Source organism: Hippichthys cyanospilos, chromosome 21 (genome assembly GCF_059441005.1).
Source record: "Hippichthys cyanospilos isolate Australia breed blue-spotted pipefish chromosome 21, RoL_Hcya_1.0, whole genome shotgun sequence".
Lineage (NCBI taxonomy): Eukaryota > Metazoa > Chordata > Actinopteri > Syngnathiformes > Syngnathidae > Hippichthys > Hippichthys cyanospilos.
Genome location: NC_142389.1, coordinates 6,028,124 through 6,050,724, shown reverse-complemented (window position 1 = coordinate 6,050,724; position 22,601 = coordinate 6,028,124). Strand labels below are relative to the sequence as shown.

The 22,601-nt window shown below is 38.6% G+C and overlaps 1 protein-coding gene across 2 annotated transcripts in view; it reads right to left on the bottom strand.

Moving 5' to 3' along the window:
* Window positions 1–22,601, bottom strand: part of pvrl2l (PVR cell adhesion molecule related 2 like) — a 158,475-nt gene that overhangs the window by 74,493 nt on the left and 61,381 nt on the right. For both annotated transcript variants that reach the window (XM_088404289.1, XM_088404290.1), the window contains exons 2-3: window positions 8,979–9,097; window positions 5,033–5,276 (exon numbers count right to left, since the gene is read on the bottom strand). In XM_088404289.1, the coding sequence (XP_088260415.1) occupies window positions 5,033–5,276; window positions 8,979–9,097 (363 nt within the window). The remainder of the gene's footprint in view (window positions 1–5,032; window positions 5,277–8,978; window positions 9,098–22,601) is intronic.

Below are 22,601 nucleotides of genomic sequence, written 5' to 3'. Positions count from 1 at the left end.
AATAGCTGCACATGGATATTTTGTATTTGTACTATGCATGAATGATTCAAATGTCTAAATACAGAAATGAATCTATAATTTTTAAGTAAATAAGGAGCTAATGTCAACCTTTTTGTTGCGTAAACGTGGTTGAGCAAGAAACGGTTTTGCTGTTGTTTTTGTCCAAAATGGACGCCTCGCATCAAAACGGCAGAATATTCAGACTCGGTTTCTTAGATCCGGAGGGTGTACCTAATGTTGTGGGTGACATCTTTGTCTTCTTTATTGGCACGCATCAAAACTCGATAAGACGGCGTTGCGCGCCCGTGCTGCTGCATCCAATAAGCGCTAATCGGATTGTTTGCCAGGATTATCTATCGAGGCGTAAATAAGACGTGATATGATTGCTGGCGCTCCTCCAGTCAACGCGACAAAACACCATCTTGAGCCGCCTCTTAGATATCAAACATATTATTCATTCAATAAGGTAAAATACAGGCACGCTCATTTCAATGCGCCTCCATAAAGACGGACTCATATTTGAGGGAGGCATCAAGTCGGGAAAATTGCTTTGATTTGGAGGCCGCTGAACTTGAGGGACGCAAAAAAAAAAAAAAAAATCTTTTTAACTCATTCAATACCAAAGACGGATTTGTACGTTTTTAAGAGTCCAGACATTCACTTCCAGGTGTTTATGGGGGGGGGGACTAAAGAAGGGTCTAAGAATGACTAGTACTGGACAATTAAGTACTAAAATAAACAATTACTTTAGGTATTCAAGTGCTTTAGTACTTATTACCCCAGGTACTAAAATACTGAATAAATCGATTACTTTAGTAGTTGATAAGGTGATGGATTTGGTGATGGAACATTTTTGAAAAAATAATTAATTGCTGGAGCCTGCTGGACTTGAGCAACCTTAAAAAAAGCCTTCCGCCATTCTTTTTTTTTTTTTTTACTCATTCAATCCCATAGACGTATTTTTACATTTTTTTTTTAGCCCAGAATTAATTCTCTGGTACGCATATTTTTTTTTCCCTTTGACGTACTTCCCATAGACATATTTTTATATATATATATTTTTTTAGTCCAGAATTAAATCCCTGGTATGCATATTTTTTTGTCCCTTTGGTCTAAGAATGATTAATGTTGGGCAATTAAATATAATAATAATAATAATAATAATAATAATAATAACAATGAACAATATATTAAATATATATATATATATATATATATATATATATATATATATATATATATATATATATATATATATACGTATATATATATATATATATATATATATATATATATATATATATATATATATATATATATATATATATATATATATATATATATATATATATATATATATATATATATATTACAATTCATGGGAATTTAATCGCTAAACTACAAATGGAAAAAAATATGTCTTTGGGATTGAATGAGTTAAGTATTGCAAGGATGCTGCTTTGAAGGCTTCTTGGAAAGGTGTAAATTTTTCACTTGTGATGCTCGACCTCGAAATAATTCTTAATCCACTGCGATAATGTTTAACGTTGGTGATAAGAAGTTGTTTGTCTTGAAGGCCAAGTTTGTCTGAAGGGCCATTGGAAAGAAACAAAAGGGCATAAAGGGCCACTTGAAAACAAAAATTGCAGAATTCCTGTGTTTTTCTATGCATGGATCCACGAGAACTTCATTTTTCCTGATGTATTGTCTGGCTGTTATCTTGTACATAGTGCTAAGGAACTAGGTTGAGATGAGTAGGGGAGCTTCATTTGGATAAAAGTAGTGCTTTGCTGCAATATTTTGGCACTTAATCTGGGGGAACTATCTAAGTCAGTTGAGGAGCTTCATTTTTACTGTGGTAGTGTCTGGCTGCCATCTTGTAGAAACCATGGTGCTAAGAAACTAGGTTGAGACGAGTTGAGGAGCTTCATTCGGACAAAAGTAGTGCTTTGCTGCCATTTTGTGGCCTTTTGTTGCACAATACTGTTGAATTATTGTTTCAAAATTGCTGAATTGGAATTACGGTAGCTGATTTAGTCTTTTCAGGAAGGCTTTTTTTTTCGAACTTTTTTGTGGCTCTACACATGATAGACACAACTATAAAATTTCTGAGCGCAACTGGCTTCTGTTGCTGAATCTTTCAAAAGTACTGATCCAATTTAAGGCCCGAGTGCTGCTTTCTCTTTCAGCCAGCGCACAAACACGACCCAATACATGAAAGGCTGATTCAACAAGCCAGATGAAGAGAAAGTATGTTGACGATTGCGTCTGCAAAGCCCCCGCGTCTTTTTCCGTTTTCTACTTTCCCCCGCTGAAGCTTTCACTCCGACATACCTTCTTCTGATCGTGACGATTTGCGCAACAAAAGCCAGACGAGGAGGGCTTCATTTACTGTACGCACTGCGGTAAACACAAAGTGTCGTAAATGGAGCGCGTGTGAAAAGACGGAAGAATGAATTCAGCGAAACGAGTTCAAAGGTCCCCCGCGTCCCCCGAGCCCGCCGTTACCACGGGAGCGCTTAATGTGCCGACTCTTTATCGTACGAGCGCAGACGGCGCTCGCCCCGCGACGGGATTTCTCCCCGGCGTCGACCTAGCCGCGCTCGGCTGCTCCGCAAATGGCCGCTCGTGTGGGAGGATGGAAAACACCAGCTGTCTCCGATTACACACAGCGGGCGTCCCGGCCAGCGGCGTCGCAAATATCGTCGCGCGTTTGAGACGCTCTCTACGGTTCGGCTTAAAGATCCGGATGCTAACAGGTGCACTTTCAGCATCTTGTTACAAGCGCTGACCCGCATTTAAAAAACTAAACTCCGGTCCGTTTGCTCCTTTGCCTTGTGTTTCTTTCATCCGATCGGGTTCAGCCTCTGTTGTCACATCTATGTAATCCGCCTGCAACTTTCGACAAGCTAACAAAAAGCTTTAGCGGATAAACATAGGTATATATTCCTTATCCTCTGCAAAAAATAGCACTTTTTTCAAGTTCCGAAAGTGAACAGGATTGGTCGATGACATCGGCATTTTAACATCGTCCGATTGGTTGGGCAGAATGAAATCTGCGTAAATTGAAACGTTTAATAATCGGCGCAACTGCTTAGTGCATTCTGATTGACATTGTGTTTGCCAAATATAAATTATGCAAAAAAAAAAAAATCCCCCCTTTTCTCAAGGATCGGCCATTTTGTCACAAGTAACAACCAATCACAGCTCAGCTTGAATCACATGACCAAACTCAGAAGATAAGTAAGCTGTGATTGTTCATCACCTGAGCTCCGAGCAGCTATGATGATATTTTTAGTTGACACTAACTCATTCAAAGCCAAGGACGTATTTTCACGTTTTTTGAGCGTCCGCCGTTCAATCCCGGATACTTAAGTATCGAACTTAAATATTTGGAAATGAATGTCCTTAAGCATCGATTTAATACTGAAGTTCCTGGGATTTAATGTCTGTTTAAAAAACGTGAAAATACATCTCTGGCATTGAATGAGTTAAGTGGCAAAATGGCCGCCGCCTGGGATAGATAAAAACAATTATTGAACACTACACATTAAACATTAATTTTGAATCGGTGCAGATGATGTACAATGTTACAAATCGATTGTATCTGCAATGAATTTTTCGTACATTGATTCTATTTTGCTTCTTTTCAATGAAGGCAACATACAGCTAGCCAAATTAGCATCCATGCTAACCAACAAACTCACAGCACGCTCCCAAAATGCTGTGCACAGAATCAAAAATACAACATCATATCATTCCGCTATCACTTTTAACAAACAAAACAACCAATTTCATTGAAATTGGCGAAATATGACACAGAATGAAAAATTAATGATTGGCTGCGCATGTGGCACGCATTTGCTAATTCTAGTATTAAATTAATCATGTTTGCATGAATAAACCCGTTTCCTTTAACCGAGCCTTGGAAAACAACAATTTCATGCAGTTTCCAAGGGAAATGCAATTTCCGCTTATAAATAAATGAATAAAAAGGGCTGTTTAAACATCCCTAAACTGCTTTTACACGGCAATCACAGAGCTTTAATTGCACCGCGGTCAATTTTAACAAACACGCTCATGTTTGGATTCACCGAGCACGGTTTACATGTTGGAAAGCGAGCAGCAATATGATTGAATTTCTTGCCGCCGTCGCCCTTCCTCGCTCGGAATCAAACCGGCAGAATCCTCTGAGGGAATCTGCTTCAATTTTCTTGGGCGCGACCGGGAACGACGGGGCGCTCTTGGGCAACGGGTGCTGATAAGCAGAAGGATTTGGGAGGGGTCTGTCAAGGCTGATGGAACGCAAGAGCTCTTGGAAATAAAAATCACGCCATCATGGCTGCAAAGTACGGAAGGGCGTATGTGGAGTAAACAATTTTCCACTGGCGAACTCATTCGAACGTACTTGCAAGTACGTTCAAACCTTTTTCAAGTACGGTCGAATGTATTTTATATCAATGACATCCGAACTGAAATATATTGAAGCTAAATGCTAAAAGTAGCATTTTAACCAAAATGCTTCAAGACTTGACGTCAACACCCGGTAGCATTATGGGAAAAAATACTTTGTTTGTAGTATTCAGACAAAAAAAAATACAAAATCTTTTTCAAGTATGTTCAAATGCATTTGTAAATATGATTATTTATATTCAAATGTGCTAAAATATATTTTCAAATTCATCAACATACTTGCAAAAACGTTCAATTTGCAATTATATTCAAAGATACTTGCAAAGACGTTTGAACGTACTTGTAAGCTAAATGGTAAAAAGCATTTTTTTCCATAATGCTACGGAGATTGCATGTCAACACCCTGTTGCATTATGGGAACAAACGCTAACATCCAGACTACAATGATGTTTAGATGTATTTGCAAGTTTTTGTTTTAATTACGTTTAAACGAATGTGTAAGCTAAATGCTAAAAACATGGCATTTTTCCCAAAATGCTAAGTCAGGGAGAAGCTAGCTTTAGCCTGGGTTGTTAGTGGTAGTCACACATTTCTGCCTCGAGGTTAAGCGAGCACTCACCCAGCATGACCAGAACGGTGGTGCCTTGCTCGTTGCCCGACGGGTATGTGGCGTACTCGCAGGTGAAGCGTCCGGCGTCGGACATGCGCAGGTCTGAGATGCGGATGGACGGGTTCTCCAAGTCGTTGTACAGGAAGACCACGCGGTCCTTGAAGGACAAGTTGGGGAAACTCTGGCCGTAGAAGGGATGGTACACGGCGATGTTGTCACGTTGGCCTTCGGTTGGCTCCCAGATCCACGACACCTGAGCAAAAAATAGTGCCATGAGAAAATGTTTGAAACTGTCACCTAGCATTAGTTATTCCTTAACTTTCTGTATCTCAGTAGCAAATTAGCAACCACTTAGCTTAATAAACATAAAAACGGTCTGTTTAGACTTGGGAAAACGCTAACAGTTAGCATTCTATAGCTAGCTGGGATTTACAAAGAACTACCGAACGTCCTGTGGCTAGCCATTAGAAACTAGCTAGTTACACAAAACAAAGATTTTTCAAAAGGATAATAAGGGGAAAAAAAAATTGAGAATGTAACAGATCGTGAGTTATTCCTTAGCTTTATGTAGCTAAGTAGCAATTAGCAAGTAAGAAAACACCACTACCTGGTGTTTTGTAAGGGTTCTGTTACTAACAGGTGATTAGCTAGCCTTTGTTGCTAACTATTACTATATTGATAAATACACATTATAAAGGTTTTTTCAAGCTATCATTTCATGAGGAAATGTTTGAAAATGAGCTATTCCCTGGCTTTCTATAGCTAAATAGCAATTAGCAACTAACACACTCACTAAGCATGATCATGTGAGCCTTTCAATTTAAGAAAACAACAGGTAGCTTTCTGTAACAAACAGGTGACTAGCTAACCTCTGTCGCTAACTAGTTCTTACCGAATCAATAAACACACATTACAAATGTTTTTTTTCGTCATGAGAAAATGTTTGAACTTGTCACCTGGCGTTAGCTTTTCCCTAATTTTTTCAAGCTAAGTAGCACTTAGCAACTTATTGATGTAGCTAGCTCACTAAACTTATTCATTTGAGACTTTGTTTCAGAAAATACCAGGCATCCTTTTGTAAATAACTGGTGATTGGCGGCTAACTAGCTAATCTCTGCCGCTAAGCAGCTTTTACTAAATGAACAAATACACATAACAAATGTTTTTTAAGCCGTCCAACATGAGAAAACCTTTTAAAATGCATTCACTTTTCCCTTGGTTTCTGAAGCTAAGTAGCAATTACCAACTTATTACCATAGCTAGTAGTAACTAGCTCACTGAACCTTATCATGCGAGACTTTCAATTTGAGTAAACGCCAGTTAGCTTTCTGGAGCTAACCAAGTGATTGGAGACTAACTCGCTAACCTCTGTCGCTAAGTAGAAAGTAACAATAAGTATATACATATAAATACACATTACAAACGTTTTTTCAAGCCATCTATCATGAGAAAATGTTTAAAACTGTCATCTAGCGTTAATCTCTTCCCTATTCTACTAATCTTTTCAGTTTGTGAAAATGCACAAAAATATAAATATCTCTTCTAGATAAAGCGCTATTACAAACTAAGCAGCGAAATGCCGCACAGGGGTTAAAGGCGGCAACGACACTTTTAATATGTCGAGTGGAACAAGGTAATACGTCAAGAGTGGCCGGTGGCAATGATGGACGCTTAACTTTAATTTAATAGCCACTTTGCAGCGTGCAATTTGCACTTGTGTTTAACTTTCAAAGCACCGCACGGCGAGCTGTTATTCATACTTTAAACAGTATTGTGCCGCACATCGATTCCTGCAATAATCTCTCCCGCCGTGGCAAAATGTCACCGTCAATTAAAGCTGCGGGAAGAAGGCGGCAAAGGTTTCACTTTTTACACACTTCATTCTACTCGTTTTTTTTTTTTTTTCACGGCTTTGTCTAAAGATGGATGATTAATTGATTCGATCAATTCTTTGGAGTTCATTAGTCAGAATGAATTATTTCTTCATTTTTTTGCAGCGCGCGAACAACATGGCTGCAAGCACAATCACTCTGGTCGCGATGTACGTTTACATATGTTCATTGAAGTCACGACATTGAAATGTCGTTTGTTTGCATCGTTATCTTGCGCTTTGCGCCACTGATAGGTTAAATAATGATTTTATTTGATTAATGATGCCCTGGAGTTGCATCAGGGCCCGACGATAATTTGGCTCGCCGCTTTAAATCAGCTTTTTCTTTTTTTTCAAGTAGGAATTTCATTGTCTTCTTCTTTTTTTTTTTGTAATGTGATAGCGTGTAAAATAGAAGCTAATTTTGAGCAATTGTATTGGAAAGATGATCATAATTATCATCATAATGATAAATTAGCCCATTTTTTTGTGCATTGTCGTAAACAAATAAAGGACAAAGTAGTGTAAAAACAATCATGCACTCAGGCTGTATTCGTTGTTGGTAGCAAAAAAAAGTCCCAAATAATTTTGTTTACATTTCATATATATTTTTAAATAATCATCTGATGAATCAGTTAGAACAATTTTTTTCTGTCATATCTTCCTAAAAGCTTATTTATTTGTGTCCACAGTAGTGGTAATTTGTTTTTGGCCTACATTTTTTGACCCATTGGAACTACCCTACTAAGTCCTAGCGTCCTCATTTGAGGACATCCCAATCTTTTCAATTATGTCTTGTGTTTGGGATTATACAATTAACTTTGATGTTTTTTTTGTTTTTTTTGCCAGACGCTCCAAGATTTTGGTCAAATCAACTTTTTTTTTTCCCCTCTGCAGCTTTCCAGCATGGAGAACAAGGTTCATGTATTATCAAGCACCAGTTGCGACAAGCAAACACCCGAAGACGGCACCTCCAATTAGTCCGCTGCGGAGAAGCGGCCAATTGGACGTACATTTACGTGGGCAAATTGAATATTGATCGCAAAGAGGCAGGCAAGCGAGCGTCGCGCCAGGATCAAGCAAATACTTTCTTGTTTGCTCCTACATCGTCTTCTGGAGCTCGGCAGCTTTGGTCGAAAGCCCAAACAAACATTGATGAGAGCGCTTGGAGACGGATGCTGAAAGAACTGCCCGACAGGTCCAACGCGGGATGAGCAATTAAGCCTCTGGGATAGATAAAGACTCTTTGTATTTACTGTCAGATGAGAAAAATGTTTGTGCCCAAGCCATGCATTGACCTGTTAAAAGAAAGTCATTTGTTTGAATAATATGAGTTTATGCAAAATGAATGCTACGGCTTGGAACAGTTCACTCGCAAAAATACATCTCAAAGCCAAACAATTTTTTGAGGTAGCTGCTAGCATGAATGCTATTGGTGAACCAACAACAAATGCAACGATAATTAACACATAAGCTGTGCTCATTAAACTTGTTGGACGAAAAATGTTTCGAAAAAATAATTAAAATTAAAATAAATAAATATATATATATATATATATATATATATATATATATATATATATATATATATATTTATCTATATATATACACACATATATATATATACACATACATACACACACATATATCTATATATATATATATATATATATATATATATATATATATATATATTTATATATTAGCGCAAACAATATTTTTTTCGCAAACTAATCAAAATTTTCTTTGATAATTGATTGAAAAAATATTGTTTGCGCTAATATATGTATATATATATATATATATATATATATATATATATATATATATATATATATATATATATATATATGCACAAATGATATTTTTTTTTCACAAACCTTTGATGATCAAGATTAATCACATTTTTTTTCAACAATTAATTTCATAAAGACTGAAACAGTTCAACAGTTTTGTAGGTAGCTGCTAGCTTTTCATGAACTGACAACAAATAAAGAAATATTGTACACGTAACATAACATATATATATATATATATATATATATATATATATATAAAATAACTGAAAAATTGGTGAAGACTGACCTGGGTGAGTTTAGTTTTGCCTCCCCCGTCGATGAACTTGCAGCGGAGTTCCACTGACTCGTTGGGGTACGCCTCCACCTCCTTCTCCACGTCAACGCGCACCTTCTGAGCATCGATGCCTGGAGAGCACAAAGACGGAGAGGAATGAGTTGCGGGTGCCCCAAAAGCCCCCCAAAAAAGGGTCACATGATGGAAAAATGTGTCATTTTTATGATTTAAGACATGACTTTTTATGGCAATTTGAATTCCATTCATCATAACCAAAGCCAGTTCACAATTTTAAGACAGGCCCACCCCTCTAAACAGGCTAATTTTAGCAAAACAAGTAATAATGTGTGCACTTTGAATAAATTTCACAAAAGCACCTCCATTTTTAACACACCTGAGAATGCTTTTAAAGTGAGAAAAAAAAAAAGCATAATTGGTCCCTTTGAAATAGTTTGCGTGCTGATGATTTTCTTGACAGTCAAACGGTGTCCTTGTCGGTTCTTTTTTTTCTTTTTTTTTCCTCGCAGCCAGCTAAGACAAAGTCCTGGCTGACTCACAAAAAGACAAAAAAAAAAAATAAGAGCGTGCGCGGGAGGGAGGTGGATTAGCATTGGCTAGCTGCTTGTTGGACCCGAGCGCTTGTCAACAAAAAGCCTCTTAAGCGTGCCACTGGAACAATATGGAACAGTGTGTTGCTCAATGGGCTTTGTGTGTGTATATTGCGCGTGTGTGTGTGTACATGTTTGCAAGCGTGTGTTATTGGACTTTTTGTACTTATATGCATTCACGTTTGCGCTTCATATTTTTTGTCGCGATGGATTTATTTTGTCACTATTATTCACTTGTGAAACAAGCAAAACAAGAGTGAGTATTATAATAAATTATATATTTTGTTATATGTTATACATAAAGGATGAGATGAGACACAAATTCCACGAGACGAGATGTCTCATGAAATTGAGTCCACAAGACGAGAGTTTCGCAATATTTGGAATACTGTAAAATAATACCTAATATACATTTTTTCATCTCTTTATGAATGACCAATTATTATTCAATGTTTTTGACATTCAACATTTCTTTATTTTACATAAATATGAACTGAGATTTTCCATAACTTCGCTAATACATAATGCTCATGACATAATGCGACGAACACTTGGCTTGTTCAAAAGTGATCAGTACAAACGGCAACTGTCGGCTGCCGTGAAAGTAAACTTGTTATTTTTTGTTTTCAGTCAAAATAAAATGTTGCTTTTTGCCATTTCACCTATGTTATGAACAAAACTTAATTATAAGATGTTTATACTTTTTACTATCTATAAGATATCATTTTATGTTAAAGGTATGGAAATGCTAAAATATATTTGTATGCCGCATGTGTGTATATATATATATATATATATATATATATATATTAATTCACTATGTATATGTATGACTGTGTAGTGTTACAGTAGCGTTTTGTGCATATATATATATATATATATATATATATATATATTTTTTTTAATGTATGTGTATGTATGCGCTTCATTACAATATGATGCATATTAGACAGTCATTGAAGCACGCTCCTTATTGCCCAAGGGAGTCAACAGCCTTGTCAAACCAGTGATCCTCTACCACTGCACAACACACACACACACACACACACACACACACACACACACACACACACACACACACACACACACACACGCACACACGCAAAGTGACTGATGAGCAAAAACAAACACTAAAAGCTCAGCCGCTGATCTGTATTATTTCAATATTCCACTTGCTGTCATACTTTTGGTGTTGTATTTTATTTTCTTGTTGCGGCGCCTTCTTTATGCTTTTGACGGATTAATTCCTCTTAATTAGACACCTTGTCACTCAGACACACGAATAAACAAATAAAAATGCAGGCTTTGACGACAACTAAAATTTCCATTCACCGCGTTTACACGCCAAGTGAAATGTATCACGTTACCATGCTTGGTGATAAAATGTAGCCTCTTTTTTCCCAAGTTTCCCGATGGTCACTAAGCTAAACACTATCTTTATTGTTTGAAGCATATATTATATACAATGTATGCATATTATTTTTTTATTTCGTCTATTATTTTCATTTATCGCAGTTTCATTCTGACAAATATCGGAATTCGCATCAAAAGGGTCCTAACTTGAAACGCGATAAACTTTCAGTTTATTACATTATATCAATTATATAACTTAAATATACCAACCAAATACTCTATTATCGTAATTTTGCTCTGACAAATATCGAAATCAGCTTAAAAAAAAAAATCAATGGGGCTCTTATTAGAACAAGAACACATTTTCAAATGCATACATGTAATTCATTTTCAAAATGAAATTTCAATCTTTTTATATCAACCGATTAATCGAATAGATTTTACTTTTCCAAAGATCGGAATTGGTGTCAAAAAATTTTATCGATGGGTCCCTAACTTCAACCGCAACCAACTTTACTTTCCTTTCATTTAATTTTTAAAACATTCACTCATGTTATATGTTTTAAACCTAATCTGCCCATAAATCAGTTATCGCACTCAGCCAAAGATCGGAATCGTAACTTAACAGTAATTTGAACTGCGACAAACTACATCGAGTCATATGTCAAACAAAAGGTCTTGGCAAGGATAGTCCAGTTCTGTTATTTATTTCAGTATTTGCGGTGACCGGAAATACTATTTGACTTCATTATCAAATACCGTATGAGCGAAACAAAGCGAGAAGGTCCTGAGTATCGCAAATCATCACACTTGTCTTTCAAAACCTTCTTAGTTCCTTGCAGCATAGGGAGATTAGCGTCCATTAACGCTGCTCTCAGGAGATGTCACAGGGGAGTCAAAGGAGGGTGAGGCGAGCGCCAGGCTAAATGAGCCCCCGCTGCCTCCCCCCCTCCAGCATCCGAGAGATGAATCACGCTTAATTGACATTTAGAGGCTGGTGGCATTTGCCTGTTTATCCTCCCGAACGTCAAGAGCGTAACCCCCCCCATCCTCTTCTCCCTCCCCCCAATCAAAAGTCAAGTAGAAACTCTGCTTGTTTGTTTGGCTTGTTCGCCTGCCGCTATCTTGTTTAGTGTTGAGTTTGCCGGGGATTCCCTACGTGCGGGTGAGCAAGTGCTCTCCAGGGGGTCCGTGAGACCGTTTAATGACTACAAATTTACACATTTATATGCCAATATTCATAGATTGCAAGATTACAGATGAGAAATGACGATAAAATCATGTAGAAATGCGGAAACAAAAACCTCACGGGAACATTCATTCACAAGTTGTATGAATAATTAGCATTGCAATTAATGCCCACAAATTTGAATGACGTTTAATAACTACGTAGTTACACATTTATAACCCAATGTTTACATAATGCAAGATTGCATATGAGAATTTACTTAAAAATGCAGAAACAAATGCACTTTGGCTAATGAATCAGGCGAAATGGCTAATTTGTTAGCAAACGCAACACTCTCATTTAAGCTAAAGGTTAAGCCCCGCCTTCTAAAGCCACAAAGATTCAGTCAAAAAATTTGAGGATAGGGAGCACAAATGGATATATTGGTCACTTCATTTATCAATTGATCACAATTTTCATTTAATTTCAATCTTTTTATTTAAAAACAGAACACTATTTATTTTTGTTCAATTGGCTTGCAAAAAATGCCCCTTTTTTTTTTTAAATGATTCGTTTACTAGTTTGTCAACAACTTGTCACAAAACTGGATAAAATAGATTTTTATAAATGTCCTATTTAGGGATGGGCGAGTATCGATTCCAAGTATCAGTATTAGGCCGCTAAATGGTCTCGTTTCAAGGTATCGGTTCTCGCCATGGATTCCGATACTTGACCACTAAAATTTACAAATTAGAAGAATGAAAATATAATTATTTTATGACATTTAAAAGAAAATGTGATAATGATGGTAGATCCTTCTTGAAAAAGATTTTTTAATGTTTTTTTGTGGTGAAATTGTGGACCGGAATACGTAGTTTATATCAGCATCTGTGACTACTCAAAAGCCTTTGTAGAAGTATCGAAGAAAAATCGAAGATCTCTGCTCTTGTTTTGATTCAAAACAATAAAAGCCTGCTTTTTAAAGAGAAAAATCTGAGTATTTGAACATTTTGAGGTTTATAAACCATTAATCATCCAAAATAACTCTCGATTAATTTGATCGATTATTCACCGATTAATGCTTGAAACTCTAATCCGAACCTCACGCCTTGCTTTGGTATTTTACAACCGTAACTAACCGAATAATAAAATATCGGTTCATTCAAACGAACGACTAAACAAGCTCAAAAGGTTTTTGGCAAAGGCATGCTCGCTGAAGCTAAACTGACTCCATATTTTTGCTACTTAGCCTATCATTAGCAAATTGAATAATGAATGAATTAGCGGAATACAGCATTAGACAGATGGTAAGCTTTTGTTTAGCAAAAAGAGACGTTCCCCGGCCCGACGTATCCGATGTGTTTTCATATAATCATGAAAGGCGGCCGTTTATCTCTATGAAAGGCTTCCCGAGCCTTCGCCGTCCTTTTCTCGCCGTTTACGTGTTCATTCATGAGTGAAAGAGAGAAGCGCATGAGCACCGCCCGCAGTGGTTCAGGTTAAACGTGTGATAACTCCTCTCGGTAATTGCTGGTCCCGCAGCTTTTATCGTAAACGCGGGGTCGGGGGGGGGGGTTGCCGCGCCGCTTGGTCGGCCTCTCAAGCGTGAACGGAGCGTGTTCCTCCGAGCGGCGGATAAGACGACGGCGCTAACGAGGAAAAAATGTGTCGTGCGGAATGGGACGAGTATATTATAGCTAAATATTGTATTTGTTTAGGATTAAGGATGTAAAAGACAGTGGAACGTTAGCTTATTAGCTATACAGTGATCCCTCCTACTTCGCGGAATCAGATATCGCGGTTTCAGTACTTTGCAGGTTTTTCCAGGAAAAATTAAAAATATTTCAAAATAAATAATTAAAAAAATGCGCAAAAATGGTACATTATACAGTACTGTATTCATCAAATAACTAAGTAATATTAGTTAATAACTATGTTAAGAATTTTTCAAACGTTAGCATTCGTGACGTTTTTTATCTTGTTTTGAAATGTATGCTTTTAATATGTCGGGTCGCGTTACATTTCCGTTTCCTGTTTTACGTTCTCTGTGCCTCATTCAGCTCATTACGGTGACGTAGCGAATGACAACTTAAGCTCATATTTATAGTTTATTATCATTTATGTTGATAACGCACGCTACTGCCTATGTTCAGCAAGCGATGGGTGTTTATTCCGTTTATGTGTTCGTTTGTGTAGAGGTTGCACTTTATAGTTAGTAGTTGTTGTTAGTTGTTGCTAACCCGCTAATGTCGGCTAAAAATACAGTAAATTCATAGATTAAGTGTTTACATGTTAGTTGACTGACTTTAAGATTGTTGTTGATTTATTATTCAACAGATACTACATGATACACCATACATGAGCCAAAATAAATGTGAAGTTCAACGTGATGACCTGCGTACTCTTTCACCTGAATTTTGGTGCAGATAACCAGTCCTGAGAACAAATTCTCAACAAACTAAGTAATATTACTTATTTAATGAATATACGGCAATGTTAATAAGGATAATGTAATGTTAAATAATAGGAGAAAGGAAATAAAATACGCAAAAAATACAAAAAAAAAAAAGGATTGTTTATGGTTACAGCGGCTATATTGGGGCGTACATAGAAATCTAGGAACTGATACCCTACTTCGCGTGTTTCAGACTTCATTAACAAAGTAGTAGGAGGGGGGTCACTGTACTTTCAATTTTATAAACAAAACTGCAGCCATCTACTGGTCAGAAGAGGGGTTACATTTGAAAAAATGCAAGCGTTTGAAGTTATTGTAACTGAAAACAAATCTGTAAAATAGGAGATAAGAGGTTTACTATATTAGTGAAAATGAAGCCTCGTGTACACTTTTTCATTTTGGGGGTTCACGAGATGGCAACATTTTTTTTAAACTCTTTCCGTGCGGACCATTATCGGGAAAGGAAACCCCTAGAGGGCCAGTCTATTTCGAATTTTCACTCATCTATCAATGCCATTGTAAAGGGATTTAAGTGTAGCATGGAAAAATATCAACATCGGAGACTCAAGCCCAGTTTTGTGAAAAAGTATCACATACGTTTAAAGTCCTTTGTGAATTTCACGGACCAGCTTGGCGAGACTGCAAAAAATGAATATAAACGTCCGCGGGAGCGAATGAGTTAACTTTTTTCGCGCTTTAGGCCGGACCACCACCGGGACAAAAGCCCACTCTTAGCATTGCGTTCTTGCTCGCTTCAAAGAAAACTGTTTATGTTTGTAGCCGTTTTAAAGTCCAGATTGGAAATGATAGACTGATTTTTCCAAATTCACAATCCTCACATCTCCGTCGCGCCGTCCCTGAATAATTCCGTGTGATGCCTTCCACCTTTGATCCGAACCCGCGGAGTGGACCGCGGAAGCACTCGTCCCCCAAGGCGAGGGGAACACTCGGATTCCCGCACATGAAAGAGAGGAAGTCATTTCCACCAGTCTTAGTGGCGGACAAATGTGAGAGGAATGAGACACGCCGCGATGCGTTGGAACTGGCGCTCAGCGGAGGCAAGAGCTAAAGTTCGCTCACGCCGCGTCTGGCTTCCATTGCGCGCTAGCTCGCAGTGTGAAAACATGGCAGGTGGGCTTTACGAAAAAGAAACGCAGGCGTTTTGGACGCGATGTTCTTTTCCTCCCGGCCGCCATCGGGCTTCTTGTTAATGTTTTCATGCAACTTCCTGTGGGTGGACGTTTTTTTTTTTCTGTTTTGTTTTGTTTGTAGATCGCGCTTGCTAGCACGTTTCCCTCGAAGCGTCACGTGGGAGGAAAACAAAGATGAACTCATGATTTCAATTTATCCAGAGAATAAGAGAGAAGAACATTTTATTTGTCCCACAGTGGCGGACGGTTTTTTTTTTTTTTTTAAGTAGGAAACTAGACTAGTAGCATTCAAGAAAAAAAGGAATACCGTATTTTCCGCACTATAAGATGCGTCTGATTATAAGACGCACCTTAAACAAATGGCCTATTTTAAAAACGATTATTTATACATAAGGCGCACCGCATTATAAGGTGCATAGAATAGAAGCTACAGTAGTGGCTGGGGCTGCATTATGCATCCACTAGATGGAGCTGCGCTAAAGGGAATGTCAACAAAACAATTAGATAAGTCAGTCAAACTTTTCAATCAGAAATTCGGAATAAAGATAATTTGCGGAACGTAGTATTTGAAGAATGGAAATTAATACCGTGGGCCACATTGTAGTTTTAGTTTTAGTTTCTGTCAGTCATACCGGGCAAATAGTTTTGAAACCAGAGGCTGGCAAAAACTGTTCAAAAGAGAGAATAGCAAACTTGAAGTCAAATCAGCATTTCGCAGGCCACATAAAATAATGCGACGGGCCGGCTTTTTGAGTTTGACACCTACCATTTCGCATAGGTGCCAAACTCCAGTCCTCGAGGGCCGGTATCCTGCATGTTTTCCGGTTTTCTCTCCCCACCGCACCTGATTCAAATGATCAGTTCATTAACAGGAGCTTGAAAAAGATCCTAATCACTTGAATCAGGTATGTTTGATAGAGAGAGTTCAACAATATGCAGGATACCGGCCCTCGAGGACTGGAGTTCGACCCCTGCCAATACTATAATTATGTTTCAATGAAATAGTAAACTTCAATTTAAAAAAAAAAAATTGAAGAATTTACATGGCGATTCAGTTATTTAAATTTTTCCACCCCTAGAGATGAAAACCCGCGGTTTATGCACGGTATAAGGGATTATAAGGGCGCGGGATTATAAGGCAGCTTTTGAGAAAATTGAAAGCTTTTAGGTGCGCCTAATGGTGCGGAAAATACGGGATCTCAAAATAAAAGATATAAAACATTCATAGGGGACAAACAATGGAGCAAGGTTGACGGGTTTAACAGCTAATGACCGCCATGACTAAAGTCTTTTGTGCGTAGAATTCGCTTTCTCCGTAAATAGGGACGCGCCATTCACGGCCATCTATCACGGCGAAAGCGCCGCGAAAGTGGGAATACTGATGACCGCATTGCATTTTGTGTCACGCCTCAAAGCCGCCTCTCTGCCAAATGTCAGCTCGTCTCCAGATGAATCGCTGCGGATGTCTCGCTGATCACAATTACGCTTTAATCGAAGGCCGTTTTTGGAAAATGTTTTCTCCAAACGGGTGGAGTAGTCGACTGATTATACAGATGATTTTGCGATAATAAATGACAAGAGCGATGCGGAACGGAGGACGCGTGTGACATGGTGGTCAGTAATGACTGGCATAATATATTCACATAATGTAAATATTGGACTATAAGGCACTTCTTTTTTCTCACAGTTTGAACCATGTGGCTTATAGTGCGGCTTATCAGTAGTTTTTTTTTTTTTCTAGCCACAATTGAAGGACTGATATTTGGACTATAAGACACTTCTTTTTTCCTCAAAGTTTGAAACCTTTTGCTTATAGTCTAGTGCAGTTTATCAGCATTGTTTACTAGCCACCAGGGGGCAATAGCCCGTTTAAAAAAAGGGAGACAAAAGAAGATGCTATTGAAGTACTGTAATCACACTCAGGCATGTTACTGTTGTGTTGGTATAGCATTCTAACAATCAGCTGCTCATATTTTTAAATATGCAGGCATATTCAGTGTGTGTTGAAAGCACGATGTTGCTGTTAGCAGGCAGTTTGAAAGAACGTTTTAAATAAAAACTACGTTATCAAAAACATCTGTACCATTTTTCGGCGTAATGTTTGATGTTTCCGCTTATAGGTGCAGCCTATAGATGACAAAAAATGACGTTGTTTTTAACGTTTTGTTGGTTCCGTTTATAAAACGCCACAGTTTAGGGTCAGAAAAATAAAAGCGGTAATAATATTATATCCTTGAAGATTTGCGACGGCTTTACGATATGCAGCTAGCAGTTAGCACTTTCTTTGGAGCTCACATGGAATCATAATTCTTTCTTTCTTTCTTTCTTTCTTTCTTTCTTTCTTTCTTTCTTTCACCAAATTAGTTCCTTACTTTCTAATCTCACACTGTTACTTGCTGTTAGCGCTAGCTAGCCACCGCCTGGTGACCGAGGCTAGCCAATTAGCCGCTAACATGGCACTTTCAAAAGAGCAGAGCATTTGTGCAGCCATTTGAGGTGCTAAAATAAAGAGCACAAAAACATCATAGTTACAGACAGTTTTAAATGCACAGGAAAATTTATGAGTTGGTGATTTTCGAATCACCGAGCTTTGACGGCGTACAGGAAGTCAAGCTTCTCCTGAGTCATGTGACCGCGGCATTTACATTTGCGCTGCGCATAGAGTCGACTGAGAAGCGCGCCGCACGGCGCTTAATCCCGCTGATGAGTTCCCATTTCATCGCGAAGCGTCTGGAGCGCCAAATCTCATCCATTATGCATGATCCGATCCTCCAAGTCTTCTTCGCAAGAAGTTTCCCGATCGCTTTTAAACGGCGAACGAAAGTCACCTGCTCGCCGCAGTGACAAAGACGTCGCCACAAAGAAGCCATGTGAGCGTTTAAAGATGAAGCAGATTAGGGGAAAAATCAACAATGGGGGCTAATTAGAGCGTCCTTGCAGAAGGCGTTTTGCTTTTAATCAACATCGACGCTTGATTGCTTTGCAATGTTTGATGCGCTTTTGGCATTCGTATCTGTCACTGATGAACGTTTGTCCCTCAGATGACAGTTTTTATTAGCGTCCTGCTGCTAAACAGCTCCGATTACGCTCTGTCACTCATCTGTAATCCTGTTTCTTTCCTATTTAGAGGGCCGTGAAATGCCTTTTTTGACACCCTAAGCACAAATAGTGGGCGGCGGATCCGTTTTTCACTGGGTCTCTATTAAGGCTAAAGAAAGGGGAGCAGATTTTCGTAGTTAAAAATTGTGATGCTGCAATTTTAATGAAAAATTACTTCTAAAACATGAATTTACTAAACAATCTGGTGGCTGCTGGTTACGTTATTGCTATAGCTAATGCTATACGCTGTCCTGGATGACAGTCTAATAAAGTAAAAAAGCAAAAAGAGTCAATGCAACTCACCATTACCTTATTGTTATATGCGTGTGTTATAAGGCGGTACAAAAAACAAATTGAAAGCAATTGTCGCTTAAACCCAAATTGTGTCAAATTTCGCCAATTTGCAGTATTTTGACCACTTTGGGTCATTTTCTTCCACATCATTCTCGCAGTATTTAGCCACCTGGGTGAAATTTCAGCTCCCTGGTGTTTTCTATTAATGCTAAACCTTTGATGTAAAGATGAAAGGATTTGCTGTAGTAAAATTCCCCCTAAAAATCCCCTAATCTTGCATATTAAAGTTGACACGCGGCTGTTCTGATTTTGTTTGTTTTTTTAATTGATTTTTGTCAAACCTTGCTCATAAAATTAAAAAATTCCCCAACAGACCTCATTGTTCAAGATCAAAAATGCGCAGCTCGTGTTCAGTTTGACTATATTAGACATGTAAACAGAAAGCAGGAAACATTGCAGAAAATTCTAATTCAGCACAGCTTTTTATTAGAAGATAAACATTAGATTATTAATTTCGGTTTGTCATGTCCAATTGTTATAGGAGTGAAATGTTAATGTTAGAAGTTTGACTAGTTTAGGCAGCTAACACGGTTTTAACCCGTGTGCATGCACTTTACAAACTATACACATTGCATTTTTTTTCCTAATTTTGCTTTTAAAAATGTAATAATTAGTTATTTATGAATATTTTTTTTATTTAATTGCAGCAACCTAGTGTTTTTTTCCCCATTCATTCTATTATCATATCACAAAAAAATGATGGCGTTTCCATAATTTACAACATAATGCCCCAAGGGTTAAAGAAAAAAAGACTTCTACACTGAGACGGCGTCATCAAAGAATTTTCAGTTTGCCGTCAAAATCTCTCTCGGTCTTGTTTTGGTTGTTTTACAATTACTGATGAGTGTCGTTTTCTTTATTATTTCATTTAATTACTGTACTACATTTCGCGGAACGGTTGGGCGTTTCCGAACGCATAAAAAACAGTGAATATGCCGGGGATTGCTTTAATAATTAAAGCTGATATGTATATGGCGCCATTCAAGGGACCCAGGGATGCTTAACAATAATTCAGGCGCGTAATTAAAATGATGAGTATGCTCGACGCGCCGCGTTAGCGGAGGTATGTATTTAAAAAATGGGAGTAGCAATTTATCACCGAGTCAAAATCGCAATAAAACGGCTAATAGAAAAGTAGTAATTGGTATTTTTATGGATTGCGACACGGCGGCGGCATAGGCGCCGGGGTTCTCGTACGCCGTCCGTTTTCGGCGAGAGAAGCGGGAGTAAACGGACTGGCTGACTTGATGAAGTTCATCAATTCCTTCTTGGGCGGTAACAAAGCTAGCAAGCGAGCACGATGAAATTGACGGACGTCTGATTGACAAACGCTCTGATCTGAAGCGTTTCAGAAACGCGGCTGTCACAAAATCGTCGTCATCATATTTTGACGAGGGCCGTCCGTCCAACGGAGTGACTTCCATTTAGCGACATCTCGTACAAAGCCGGTCGGCTCATTTAACTCTCAAACTAAGGCTAATCGTTTTGTTGCGCTAAACAGCTGGCTCGTACGGGAAGCGCTCAGTCGGGCCTGATGCTAATCCAACTACTAGCATGTGTTCCGCTCATATGGAGGAAAGGGAGGGCGAGGATTAATCTCATCCCGTTTAGTAGTGAAAACAAAAGTGGAGTGGCGGCTCATCCGGACACAAGTGCGACGTTAGCGCAAGATCTGAAGCCACCAGCTCTCAAAAATTTGAGACGATCGGCATCTGGCCTCTTTTTGGTTTTGGAAAACGTTTCAACTGTAATACTAATTCCTATGTTATTATTTTTTGGTGTAGATTCCGTATCTAAATTCAAGGCCTGGAAGCCGGATCCGGACCGCCAGACCATCTTATGTGGCTCAGGAATTGCTGGTTATGACTTAAAGTGACAATATGTAAATTTTAGACCGTTTTTCATTAAAAATATATGAATTGTTTTACGTGTAAAAACAAACTTGCAAATAAATGTGTTCTTAACGAACAACAGTATTTATTACAAGGAAGATGTCTGTTAGCTTCATTTACCGTAATGTCCCTAAAGTTCCTGCGGGCGCATGGGAAAAATTACATATTCTCTCTTTAAGTTTCTGTCTAAAATTTCTTCAAGAATTGTTTTCTTTTCTTCAAGAATTTGCGGTTACACTCGTCCCTTCACACTCTCTTGCAGACCATGAGACTGTTCTGTTAAGACTTGTGTCTTAACACGAAAAACACTTTGTTTTACAGACTATTTTACTGATCCACAACCATCACAGAACACCGAGACAATACAAGTCGAGTCAAAAGCCAAAGAATCAAAATGTGTTTTAAAATAAGTTTAAACGATGGGACACGTTTAGTGGGAGCTTATGTTTTCTGAAGATGGAAACCATATGCAACAAAGGCAATGAAAACAACTGAGGCCCTAGAATTGAACCCTGTGGAACACCACAGGACAGCGGGGCAGCATGACGTATACCACAAAATCTTCTGTCAGCCAAATAGGATGCAAACCCCTCACGAGCACTCCTGCCACAGCTCCATCTCCAATTAAACATCCAAGGGAGGCGGTTCTGTTTTCTGAGGTTTTTTTTTTTTTCTCCTTTCCGTCGGCAAGCCTTTGCTCAAGGGGGCTTCAGCTGGATTCTTCTATCCATTATGTATGAATCATGGTTCTTGACCCGCTCAATGTGTAAAGGGCCTTGAGATAACTTCTGTTGTGAACCGGCGCTACATACTTTAAATAACACCGACCCGACCTCAAGAGGAGAAGAGGTTTTACCATGCTTCCAACAATGCCCTGGCATCTTTTTCGTCCAAAGGTTGTCTAAGAGGCCACCGAGGGCTTGTTTTTGACTCCGCGCAAGTGAGCGAGCCTTTCTGATGCAAAACGGTCATTCACAGGCCACGCAACAACTTGATTACGATTACTCCGAGGGGACACACAAACCAGAGACATAAAAAGGAGAGTCGTCTCTTAAAATTGAGAACCGAAAAATAGCCTTTTTGGATTCAAGGTCAAACATTTCCAATCGCAGAGAAGACGGAGAATCTACGTAAAAAAAAAAGTCCTGATAACAACAACCCCAAGTGTTGTAGTTCTCAAGATGGGTCATGGTCTCAAGACCAGTGTCTAGACTCCCTTTTTAAGGATCTCGGGTTAGGTCTGGGTCTTGAAATGGAAAAATCTTGGGAGTCTCCTGAGAATCTCCGCCGGCGTATAAGCACCTCACATTCAGATTCATTCCACTAACGACACTAATCACAGCAAACTCTTCGAGTCAAATGAATGAAGCGGATGAGCGGCTCCCGATCGTGGGGGCGGACTCGGCTCGTTTGGCTGGCGGAAAGACGGGGGTCCATTAACGAGCACGCCGCCAAGAGCAACCCCCCCCCAATTACTTCACCACATCCCTCCGGTGTTTTGTTGCAAGACAAGGAGAATCGTGGGACCAATAGGACAATTACGACCCTCAAGATC